Source organism: Helianthus annuus, chromosome 1 (genome assembly GCF_002127325.2).
Source record: "Helianthus annuus cultivar XRQ/B chromosome 1, HanXRQr2.0-SUNRISE, whole genome shotgun sequence".
NCBI lineage: Eukaryota > Viridiplantae > Streptophyta > Magnoliopsida > Asterales > Asteraceae > Helianthus > Helianthus annuus.
Genome location: NC_035433.2, coordinates 149,268,166 through 149,281,132, shown reverse-complemented (window position 1 = coordinate 149,281,132; position 12,967 = coordinate 149,268,166). Strand labels below are relative to the sequence as shown.

Below are 12,967 nucleotides of genomic sequence, written 5' to 3'. Positions count from 1 at the left end.
TTTGCTTTGTGAAATGCTCAAGTCTCTCGATGTACAAGCTGATGGACCTGCAGTTTTATAGATATTTTGTTAGTTAATTATTATTATATAGCAACAACAACTACCAGCTTGTTTAGAAGAAACAAAATGAATATAGTAAGTACTACGTGTATATGGGATTTAACTTAAGTAATTAATAGTAATAATAATACACTATATATTATGTAGTATGAGAGGTGATCACACAGGACCTATTTATGGTACTTTAAGTTGCCTAGCTAACGAGAGTATATATATATTGCAGCAGCAAAAGGTTGCATGAAGAGCACATAATGTATGTATGTATGTTGTATCACGTGCATGCTTTGTGGAAAAAAGGAAAAAGACAAAGAAGCCATTTGCTATTGCAGTTGCTAAATGAGTATAAGTTGTACCATGTACATGCTTAGTTGTACCTTCGACAAATTACAACTAACATTTCTGATGGAAGAGATCTATATCAAAAGAGAGAGAGAGAGAGACAGAACTCAAATTGGTAATTACAGTATTATTGTATTATGTTATTGGAAGTATTCTATCTGGTTGTACTCTGTTCTTGTAAAGTTGTACATACATTTACCAACTATTATTTGTTTAGATAGGGAAAAAGGAAGACATGTCATATGAGTAATGCAATGAATCATTTGTAGACACAATCATATATATTATTATGTGACTGGTTATACCATGTGCATCTATACTTGTACCTAGCTAGCCAAGATTTCAATTATTAATTAGTAATTAAAATGATTTTTTTTTTTGGGCAAATACCGGCCACTTTGTAAGAGGAATGTTCATTTTTTTTCAAAGAACAAAAGACAATGTTGCTAGATGCTGTAAAATATATATATATTCTTATTACTTGTAGTATATATATATATATACATATATGCATGTTTAGATGAATAGAAAAAGACAGGAAGCCCAGTTTTTCCAAAGGAATACCGCAGCAAGCAAGTGCAAGTCATGTAATAATATTGTACGATGTGCATGTTTAGTTGTACTTTACATAAAAAGAAAACTTGACCTTGGAAAAGAAGCCTTCTGTGAGATGAAGTTGTTGTTGTATTTATCCAAGGCAAATACTTGTTTGATGAATATGAACCTGAAGTTAAACAACACTTGAAGATCTATCGATGTTGTGTAACATATTTCATATTCAATGATGATGGATTGGAGGTTACCTGAAAGAAACTGAAACTGAGATAGAACAACCATGATGAACACCACCATGGAGAAGAAAACGATATGAACAAAACTCATCATGTATGACCGACTTTGGACTACGTACGTGGTACAAATTTAGAGAAAATGAAGCTATGATGATGATGTATGACCTTAGCATGATGATGGGTGTACGTATTTATATGGTGGAGTTAAGTTGACACCAATGGGATGGGGTCGTGGTCCATTGTCAAAGACAATGCCTTTAAACATTTTAGAAGGGAAAGGTATTGGGTTCAAGTCGCACAGACCACAGAAGTAAAGAAATTTACGTTAAAAAATAAAAGTTAACTGGAAGGTGGGGGTTTCAGGTGTAGGGAGGACCTTCCAAGCTTGTTGTTCAAGTACAAGAATGAAATTTAGATGATCCAAGGTTGGTTATCCGCTTATATACAAATTAAATAATTTATGTTTAAGATTAATATTATTATTATTTAAAAAGGAAAACCGTACAGATTTGATGTGAAGATATACTTCATTGAAATTTAAGTAATTTTTTGGTGCAACGCTCATATGTGGTAAAGTGAATATATACAACACATAAAATAAATTCATGGACTTATAGTTTGTACAAAGTATACTACACAAATAACAAATAAAACTGATTATAAATAACAAATAAAACTCATTCTACAGTTACTACTAAACTAATGAACTAATATTAATATGAACAATATAAACGAACATTATTATATATTGTATCAAGTTTGGGAAAGTCTAAAAGTATATATTGAAATCTTCCCAAAAGGAAACTTTAGGGCATGGTGCTCAAGGTTTGACATGTGACCTTGGACCGGAGACTTATAACTTCTTTGGTAAGACATCCATTTCAAAACGTCAAATGTGTTCTTCATGGTTTCCTTTATTATGGCATATATGTTGATATTATAGCATTTAGTTTTACAAAATTTTACATTTCTTTATAGAAGGAAAATGATAACATAAAGCTTAGGGTTATGTTTAAGGGTGGATTTTAACCTTTTGATGACTAAAATGTAATAGTTTAAACATGATCACTTAAATGCAGGGGCGGCCCGGGGGCGCGGGGTGGGCGACGGCTCAGGGCCCAAACCCTCCGGGGGCCCAAAAATTTATTTTTTTTAATTAAGTTACACTGTAGACTTAGAATATATAAGTACTGAATTGGAAAATGACAAAATGAGGCCCATGGTCTAGCGGTTTTCATGTCAATTTATTAGCAAGTAGGACTTGGGTTCTAATCTTGATAGCTTCAATTTTAGTTATTTTTTTTCTTTATGTTTGTTACCTATGCATTAAATGCAAATGACATTAATTGACTAATTTTATGTTACATTAAATCAAAATGGGAATAGTATATATTTCTCAAATCTAGTTTAAAAATGGATATTTATTTTAATTTCTTAAAATATTATTCAATCTACAATTAGTTTTGTGTGTTTCACTTTTTTTATAAAAAAAGTCTTATTTTTTTTTTTCCTCTTTCAACTATGTGTATTTTCTAAATAAATAGGTTACGATGGTTTTACATGATCGTAAATAACGATTTTTAAAGTTACGACGTAACTATTCCACATTTTCTTAATTTACCCTTACAACGTGTTTTCTTTCTACGTTTCGTTGTCCAAATGAGCGTGTGATGTGCTTTTTATCTACGTTTCCACATAAATAGGGTCTGGCTAGATGTCTGGTTAACCAAAGCGTAGTTGAAATTCAGATTTCCAAATTTATTTGCCGCTAAGGCAAATAAAGGCTGCAGTATTACAAGCAAGTGCGTTGTGATGGAAGGGCAAAATTGGATGAACTGGAATTGGAAGGAGCCACTAACTGGTGATGACGTCAGAGCTCTTCTTTATGTTGGATATGTTTTTTAGCTTTAGGTTCAAGGGAGTAAAGATTCTTGGACCTGGTCGGGAAATAAGAATGGCGAGTTCTCAGTTTCAGCAGTTAGAAGGTTCCTGAAAAAGGGCATTGAAGTTTCAGCACGAAACATTTTGAGTGGAACTCGTGGGTTCCCCTGAAGGTTAACGTGTTTGCTTGGAGGGCAAAGCTTACCTACAATAGACATTTTGATTAAAAGGAGGGTTATATTTGGTCCAAATATGTGTAGCCTCTGTTGATTTAAAGAGAAGTCTATTGATCACGTGTTTTCCTCTTGTTTTTTCGCGACCGTCATATGGAATGGGGTCAAGTCGTGGTGTGGGATCCCTTCTATCCATGCTTCCTCGGTGCAAAGATCTCATGGAATTGCATAAGAAATTGGCAGCAGATAAGAAGATCGTTCAGTCCGTAGTGCTGATTGCTAGTTGGTGCATATGAAGAAACGTGAAACAAGGTGATTTTTTCTAATGAGCAAAGGAGCGAAGAAAACATCTTGGGTGATATCAAGTATCTTAGTTATCTTTGGATTAAATATAGGTCGATAGATGTTAGTTTAGATTGGAACAAGTGGCAAAGGAAAGTGATGTAATGGTTTTCGAATAACACCTGCTAGTGTATTGCTAGTAGGTTGTCGGCTCTTTGTTTGAAAGAAAATTGTTGTTCCAAAATAAATAACAAATGAATAAAACTAGAGCTTCATGAAAATTACACAAAAATCGAGCTCGGATTTTAAAAATGGAGTTTGAATATAGTCGATATTGAGTTCTGCTGGGCTAACGAGTTGAGCTCGGACTTTAAAATGGAGTTTGAATAGAGTCAATCTTGGGCTTTGATAGGTTAATGAATCGAGCTCGAGATACGTTAGGTTAAATGAGTCGAGCTTAGTTGTGTTGAGTTAGACAATCTGAATTCGAGTTTAGTTAAGTTATTGGGTTGAGTTGGAGGCTGGATGAAACCGAGCTGGACTCGTATACACCTTAACAATCAACACATTATCGATGATGGTGATTCCAATGAAATAAGACCTTAGACAAATCCCTAATTTCATGTGAGAGTTTTTTTTTTTTTTTTTGAAAGTTGAATTTCATAACAAAACGCACACTTGATCCCCAAGACGAGCAAAAATTACAATTTCATGTGAGAGTTACGGGAAACAATTGTTACGAGGGACTAAGAGAAGAACATCACATTTACATGTGCTTAAGATAGCGTAATTTAAAGCTGGTTGATATCTTGATAATTCTCCGGTTAGTAACCAAAAACAAAATTATAAGCAACATGGAATCTAGGGTATTTATAGTTGTTTAGTTAAGGTTTAGAAAATGTATGAATACTTTTGACGTAAATTGTTACATGAGTGCAAGTATAGGGAGCGATAATGCAAATATAGATAGTGTGTTGAGTTGAGAGTGAGTCACGTGCGGTATGAGGAGCGTGGATGATCGTCGCCGGTGGTGAGTTCAATGTTGAATAAGCCTTCCTCGCACTTCCTCCACACCGCCGCCGCCGCCATGTCCATCCGTCCTTCCTCCTCCTACTCCGTATGAATTGAAATTCAAATTCATCATATATCCACAACAATTGATTCAATTTCCACTTGTTACTACTACTAATTGATTGAGTTGTTTTTGTTTTTGTTGATGACAGTACAGAGGCGGCCGTAATCAATGGCGCGGCAGAGGATATTCAAATCGCCCCCCCTACTCTCCCCTTCCTGACAACCATAACAATGACGCCACTACTGAATTCCGTCCGGATTACAGCCCTCATCCTCCACCGCATTTCAATTCTCGACCCGCTCCTTTCAATCACTATCATCCACCATACACCAATCCGTACCAGCAGCAGCCACCTTTCTACTACCAGAACCCACATTTTCAACCCCCTCCTCCATTGTACAATCAACAACAGTTTCGTCCACCTCCACAAAGGCGCCCCTCAAATGACTATCGTAACTGGGAGCAGGCCAAACCAGGGCCTCCCCCTACTTGTGGTCAGTCAGTCAGTAACATCTGCGGGCCTAATAAATTAAAAACTTACTTTGCGACACACTAATTTGTTGTTTTGTTTTGGTTGGGTGCTGCAGAGCGGTTTACGGTCCTCTCATACAACATACTAGCTGATTACCTCGCTATCAATCATCGAACCAAGCTTTACTTTCACATTCCTCGACATATTCTCCAATGGGAATATCGCTTCACTAAAATCTTGTTTGAGCTGGGATTATGGTCCTCTGATATATTATGCCTTCAGGTCAATCAGCTCAAACCCTTTCCTTTCCTTTCCTTTTCCTACTCCTTTTTTTTTGTTCAAACAAAACAAACATTGTTGTTTGCAGGAGGTTGATAGATTTCAGGATTTAGAACAAAACTTAAAGCTTCGCGGATACACCGGTATCTGGAAGGTATTTACTCATAAGCATCCCAAATTACTTTCTTAACGTCTAGGTATTAATTAAACAGAAGAAATGTTTTCAGCTAGTGATAACCATGATTCCTGGTCTTCAATGTGTTGATAACTATGGGAGTCCGTTGGTATTTTAACAAATGTTTTCTTGCTTCATTGTTCATTTGTTTGTTGGTGGACGTTACCACTTACATATAAAGAGAAGCTTCTTGAAACAAGCCATGGTATATGTCATTGTCTTTTGGATTTAGTTATACTTGACAGAATGTAACTGGTTTTATGTTTGCTGCTTTAAGTCAGTATGATAGTTCTGTTTATTTGGAAATCGTATGGCAGTGGCGGACTTACAATGTTAGTAGGGGTAGCACGGGCTACCCCTCAACCCCGTCTCCGTAGTGTAAAAATACCCCTTAACTCCGTTTCCGTAGTGTAAAAATACCCCGCAACTTCGTCTCCGTTATACAAAGGATACCCCTGGTTTAAAAAATAAAAAAATTGGGATACCCCTAAATTTTTGGGCTATTTCCGCCGCTGTCGTATGGTATTAGTGTAATGTATTTTTTTTCTGCTATTTTTTCAAGTGTTGTAATACAAAATTTTACTTGTGCTGCTTAAAATTAATGTTATCTTTTCCCGTATGCCAGATGAGAACTGGTGAGCCAGTTGATGGTTGTGCAATATTTTGGCGTTCATCAAGGTATTCTTATTATTTTCTTTATATACTTTTATCAATGAGACCATTGCTGATGTAGAATATTACCATTTTATCAACTTAGTGCTTCAGGATACATGATTTAAGCATTCTTTTAAACCACACTATATTTCATATGTTTATCGACTTTTCACAGTTCACACACATGCTTATTTTAACCGCATGCAGCAATTCTAAGCGGCCGAATCTGTTTAATATTAATATAAAATTTTGATACTAGATTTAAGCTTCTGCAAGAGGAAGCTATCGAGTTCAATAAGTTTGGACTGCGAGATAATGTTGCCCAGATATGTGTTCTAGAGGTGAGCTGGTCTTTACACGATATGCGGCTTTATGAACTTTCACACCCAAAACTAGATACAAAATTTTTCCCATTATTCCACTAAACGTTTTTCTTACTTACATTAAACAGTCGCTAAGTGAGAAAAGTTCAGCAGGATCACATCCACCTGCATCGTAAGTTTATCATTTCATTTATCTGTGGTTTGATCATTTGATCCTTACTTCCTTAGCCTTGCAGTGAAGAATTTGAAAAACTGGTTCTGTTTCTGCAGCTCTGAAGGCCGTAATAAAGTCGTAATATGTAATATTCATGTGCTCTTCAACCCTAAAAGGGGAGAGATTAAGCTCGGACAGGTAGTAACAAATCTGTCAGTTATATAAAAAATCTCTATATTCTGTTCCTGTGTGTGTGTATAACTATATGTACAAACTAGGTTAGAAACCTTTGTAAATAAGATGAAATGGTTAGTAATGTAGATTTAGGAATTATAAAACTATATATTGAGATAAGATATGATTGAATTTATGTATGAGTAAATACTTTAAGTAATAAAGCAATAATATTGAAGAATGGAAAGAGATAAAATCCAAAGAGGTGAAATAGGAGAAGCGGGAAAAAGAATTTTGGGTTCATAGAATTGTGACACGTGGCACAACCAATTATTTATTTATTAGGTGTGTATATGTGTGTGTGTGTGAGAGTGCGCGCTCGCGTGCGTGCGTGTGTTTAGAGTTAATTACATAGTTAGCCCCTGTGGTTTGCATAAAGTAACATACTTAGGTACTCACAGTTTAAAATCACATTCTAGGGTATTAACTTTTCATTTTCTAACGTTTGGAGGTATTAACGTTATTTGTAGGTTTAAAATCACATTCTATTAGTACCTAAGTGTGTTATTTTGTGCAAACCACAGGGACTAACTATGTTAATACCCTAAAAGTTAATACCTCCAACCGTTACAAAATGAAAAGTTAATACCCTAGAAGGTGATTTTAAACTATTAGTACCTAACTATGTAATTAACTCCTTGTTTTTATGCTGTAATTAAAAAAAATATATCAACCTATGAAAAAGTTATGATTGTTTAAAAATCGTGGGGGAAGTTGGTTTAAACTCTTATTATGTTTTTGTCCTCCTTATATGTATTATAATATAGTATAGATATATTCATATATAAACCCACACTAATAACAGGAGGTTTGTTATGACTGATGCATGACTGTTTGTTTTTCTTGTTGCACTATATTTGTATTCGTGATTTAAAACATTTCCATTGTGCTCCTAGCACTGGGAGTATTCTCTTATCATCATATTGTTATTCACCAATGCCACCTATTAATACTTAAGTCATTTACTTGAAACTATCAATTTGCTTAATTTATTGCTATATGTTGTGTATTTATAATTTGCAATATATTCACTAGTGTTTTATCCAATGTTTGACTTCTGAAGTTACATCTTTGACCAATAGGTTAGGATACTTCTAGAAAGAGCTTATGCTACATCAAAGCTTTGGGATGATGCTCCTGTTGTTCTATGTGGAGATTTTAACTCAACCCCAAAGGTATCTTATATTTTAGGTACCTACCTTAAACTTCAATCGTACTTTATTTATATCTCAATAACTCTTTCTTTCTTTCTTTCTTATGCTGCAGAGTTCACTGTACAACTTCATATCCGAGCAAAAGGTTAAGTAACCTTCAGGTTTTCAAAACACACACCTATTACTATGATTGCCTGCTAAATGTACTTCTGAATACAGTTAAATGTGTCTGAACTGCCTAGAGATAAGATATCAGGACAATATTCTGCTGAAATTTATCCCAAAAGACCGGTTTTCTCTAATTTCAGGTATGTATCATTGTATCACAAAACTATTTGGATATTATTATTCTAACTAAAAATCAATAGCTGATTAATAAATCTCTCATTTTTTTTTGTTGTTGTAGAAGTCAGTCAATTAATAATGCTACTCAATCTCCCACATCAGTTGATAACAAGGGAGGGTTATCTTCTAGTTTGCCTACGAATACAACACTTACGGAAGATGAAAAAACCACTAAGGAAGAAAGTGAGGGCAGTTCTGTAAACTGCACCTCAGAAATTACGGAAAATATCTCATCTGGTGTGATTACCGATGATAACAATCCAGATGGACTACTAAAAGCCATAGAAGATCTATCCATAGGTGAGGATTCCACGTCATTTTTGTCCGGGTTACATGGTCCCGATGGAAGTGTTGTGGAAGATGGAGCTGACGTGGCGGACAGTGAACCTTTTGTGGAGAATCAGAATCCTTGTTATGACCCGTCAGGTTGGACCCCTATGGAAATACAGGCCGCAACTGGGAGTTCAGAATGCAAGACCATGGAACACCATCTAAAATTAAGAAGCACATATACCGAAGTTGAGGTGGAACTCACATTCTGATCTTGTCTCATTTTCTCTTCATGAAAATTTATTAGAATATACCTTTATGGCTTTTTAGGATTATTCAGGAACTAGAGACTCGTACGGTGAGCCTCAAGTAACTAGCTACCATAGGGGTTTCCAGGGGACTCTTGACTACATCTGGTGAGTCATCCATCATATAAGAAAACAAAATGAACAGATGGACAACAATCAGGGAGGTGAATTGTAATTATGGATAATGTAATTTTGTTGACACGCAGGCGATCTGAAGGTCTTCAAACTGTTAGGGTTCTTGCTCCTATACCAAAAAAAGCAATGGAATGGACTCCTGGATTTCCTACAAAGGTATACAATTGATTTTATTATACTTGTAACAAATAAACGAATAATTAGTCGATTATGATCATAAGAAAAACAAATTGTGAGAGACTGAGAGTGTTGCTTCTATATATTCTTAGTTTTTTTTAATACTTTCAACCTTTTGCTTGATTGATACTTCCATTGTAAACACAGTGTTATAACTATCATACATTCTTTTTCCAGAAATGGGGAAGTGATCATGTTGCATTGGTTGCTGAATTGGCTTTCAATAAAGTTGCCGATGAAGAAAAATCAGAAATTCAGTAGCAAACAAGTCTCATTTCAGGTATGTTAATTTATTTGTTAAATATGTTCGGCTTAGGCGCGGATGCGGTACAGCCTATTTGGCCCAATTCAGCCCGCATCTTCCTCCAACAAAAGGAAGGGTAGTCCCCCTTGCTAATGGTCTCTCTGTTTCTCTCTCCCTTTTCCTCTCCCACATCCAAGCAACTTCTCTTTATGTTGACTGACTCTCTTACACATAGACGTGTAATTTTTGATACAATAAAGACTTGATCGTTGGTGGGTGGCTTCCAAGGCTATGGCCTCAGACCCATAGTTGTCCGTCCATAGGGACCGCTACGGTCGCTATAGCGAATAGTGTGGCGAATAGGTCCATGCTCGCTATATGGTCTGTAGTGATAGATAGCAGCCTTTAATTTTTTCTTTTTCTTTATAGTAATATAAATAGCAATTAAATATACATGTAAAATAGCGTATATACCAGGGTATTTTGATAGAATATACATATAAATTTTTTATCTAGTATATCACTATTTATAAAATAGCACCCGCTATTTATCGCTAATCGCTATGTAGCACATAGGTACCTTGTCACTGTTCGCCACTAACAACTATGCTCACACCCCTTGGTTATCTCATGTTGCAGCTCTAGCTAAGTCAGCTTTTCTTTCAGTCTTATGTACCTTTTTTTTTTGTTTTGTTATAGATGTTTCCCAGAAAGAGGGAAGAGTTTACTGCTGCTGCCAGTGGATTCTTTTAAGTTTAAGTTTCACGCTGATCTACAAGTATGATTATGTCTGTAAATATACATTCCTGATGTGATTTTTGAGCACTAGGAAGGAGGGCTTTTTTTGTTTGTTTGTTTGTTTGTATCAGGGTTAATTATTGTTTTCATCAAAATGGTCTCAACTTGTCTTAGCTGTCTCTTTTACGCCTTAGACCATGTGTAGTGGTAAATCAAAATAATGCCCCCACCATGGGGCATTATTCGACACGTGTCATCCCAGTCAGCATGGGGCATTATAGCATAAAGTGGTGTAGTGGGGCATTATTCCAATAACGCCCGTATTATTTTTAATAAAAAAAAGCACACGAAATGTAGCATGTGGGTAAAGTTGTCAGACACACAGGGTAAAGTGATTGGTGGGTCATAAACCTTTTCAGGTTCTTCCTTTTCTCCTCCACTCCCATTGGCTACTACAATAAACCTTTGACCACTTCCAGCGTTTTAATTAAAACGCCAAGACCCATATTTTTGAAAAATAACGCCTAATAACTCCCCGTGTAATGGGGGTGGGGGCGTTTTAGGGCGTTTTTTTTCAATTTTTTTTAAAAATCACGCCCCACTGCGGGTGGTCATGGTTGGACTATACAGCATAATGAAACCCGTTGGCTGGGACCAGACTACAATGTAGTGGTCTAAGCTCATGAAATTTTTTCCCTAAAAATCCTGCAAGCAGACCCCTCTTCTGCCAATGCATGAGTCTCGATCAAAAACTGTTTACTCTTGGTTGCTTGCTTGGTAAGCTAACATTTCATTAAAGGTTTAGCCACAGCTCCAAAACCCCAGTTCTAAAAAGGCAGCCTATAATAGCTAGCTTATAAGAAGGCATAAGAATCCAGAAAGTTGTTTCATAGTGTAGGATGGATGATCTTACTAAGATTAGTAGCTACTCCTTTATCTGTGATCGCATGGCCTAATATTCAACTGCAGCCCCATAAAACATGCATTTTAGCATACACCTTGATAGTTTCAACACTTCTTCCAAACTTAAAAAGTGTTACGTGCTCTTTAGCAGGGCCTGTCCTGAGAATTCAAGTGTCATGTCCAATTCCGGAAAAACATGCCCTCTAGCGGACGGTGGTGGTTACTATCGATCTGAGGCTTGTGTGATCTTCGCTGATGCCTAATGCATTACGTTGCTGCATTTCTCATTGTTATTGTTATTTTTTTTAGCTAAAATGGGTATTGGGTTAATACCTATCATCTTAAGTTATAAATTTTGAGTTATTATTATTATTATATTTTTTTAACTAAAATGGGCATTGGGTTAGTACCTATGATCTTAAGTTATAAATTTTGATATTGATAGTTTTAAATAGGTCTAAGATATAAGTTTATGTTTTATATGGATTTTCAATTTAGCAAGACCACACGGTGTGGGCGTGGAGGAGCGGCGTTTATGCCCTTCCACGCCGCACACACCACACCGCCCCCCCCCCCCCCCCGCGTTGTCAACGGCGTTGTTTCAAGCCCTTGAAGAATCCCACCGGCATTGTGTTTATTGTTCGTTGACGTGACGTGCATTGGTTGGATGTGGCAGGCAGCCGTTGGACCCCAACGGCATAATTAAAAAAGAAAAAGATTTTTTATTTTTAAAAAATCAATCACCCCACCTACATAAAAAAACTCTCCATTTTCACCACTTTCACCTCACTCTCTTCCACCCAACATTCATTTTTATAAAATCTCTCAACCTTTTTATTAAAAATAATACATCCACACAACCGCAACTTTGATCCGCACAACCGTATGGTTTCAGCGAACTACCAAACACCGCTCCGCCGCCTCAAGGGGCTTAACCGAACCAACCACGTTTTAACGATGCGAACATATTAGCGTACGGTCATGTTATTGCCAACCCACCTTTTATGTTTCCACAACAACCACTCACTCCTCTATGACAAACTCCACCTACACCCAAATCCGTACAGGAAACTCAACCTATACCACCTGAATCCTCTACGCAAAGAAAACGAAACCATGGACAAACGGCGTGTATATTCTGTGGACAAACGACAAAGAGTTGGTGTTGACGAAAGCTTGGCTTTCGATTTCGGAGAATTCGGTTATAGGTATATTTTTATTTTTTTTATTGTAAAAATACATTTCATAACTATAACATATTTTTAATTTTTTTTTATAGGGATCAACCAACATAGTGACTATGTTTGGAACCGAATTAACAAGCTTTATCACAAAACTTTGGGACGAGATTTCTATCGGAAAAATGATAATCTCTCGTCTAAGTGGCGTGAAATAAACACCGCCATGACCGCTTTCAACGGACACTACAACAACCTAAAGAACAACCTAAAAAGTGGCGAAACGGACACCGACTTGTTGACGCGTGCGATGTCCTTGTATTCGGAAGGCAAAAATGGGGCCACCTTTAAATATATTCATTGTTGGTGCATTGCGAAAAACTCGCCAAAATGGGCACGAGTACCTTTAGCGGGACAATCGTCCTCCAAAAGTTGTTCCTCCACTTGTCGCTTGGATGCTCGTACCGACTTTGAGATCAACTTAAGCGACGAAGATTTTGAAGCCGAACGCCCACCGGGAAGAGATAAGTCAACAAGCGGGCCCAAAAATCATCCACTATGAGTGACGAAAAAAACCCCGCTTTGGCCGACATCCAAGAAGAAATCCATGTGTTCAACAACAT

The 12,967-nt window shown here is 36.6% G+C and overlaps 1 protein-coding gene across 2 annotated transcripts; it reads left to right on the top strand.

The window, feature by feature from the left end:
* The first annotated feature begins 4,462 nt into the window (after positions 1-4,462).
* On the top strand, positions 4,463-10,442 carry LOC110884503 (carbon catabolite repressor protein 4 homolog 6). 2 transcript variants are annotated; one of them, XM_022132229.2, is made up of 16 exons: positions 4,463-4,643; positions 4,750-5,095; positions 5,189-5,355; positions 5,441-5,506; positions 6,153-6,205; positions 6,441-6,522; positions 6,633-6,676; positions 6,775-6,856; positions 7,975-8,067; positions 8,159-8,191; positions 8,266-8,354; positions 8,456-8,915; positions 8,992-9,077; positions 9,176-9,260; positions 9,459-9,561; positions 10,225-10,442. In XM_022132229.2, the coding sequence occupies exons 1-15, from the start codon at positions 4,566-4,568 to the stop codon at positions 9,540-9,542; spliced, it is 1,848 nt and encodes a 615-aa protein (XP_021987921.1). In that variant the 5' UTR covers positions 4,463-4,565; the 3' UTR covers positions 9,543-9,561; positions 10,225-10,442. The 2 variants fall into 2 exon arrangements, with proteins under 2 accessions (XP_021987921.1, XP_021987917.1); XM_022132225.2 differs by having other exon boundaries at positions 8,453-8,915.
* The last annotated feature ends 2,525 nt before the right edge of the window (positions 10,443-12,967 follow it).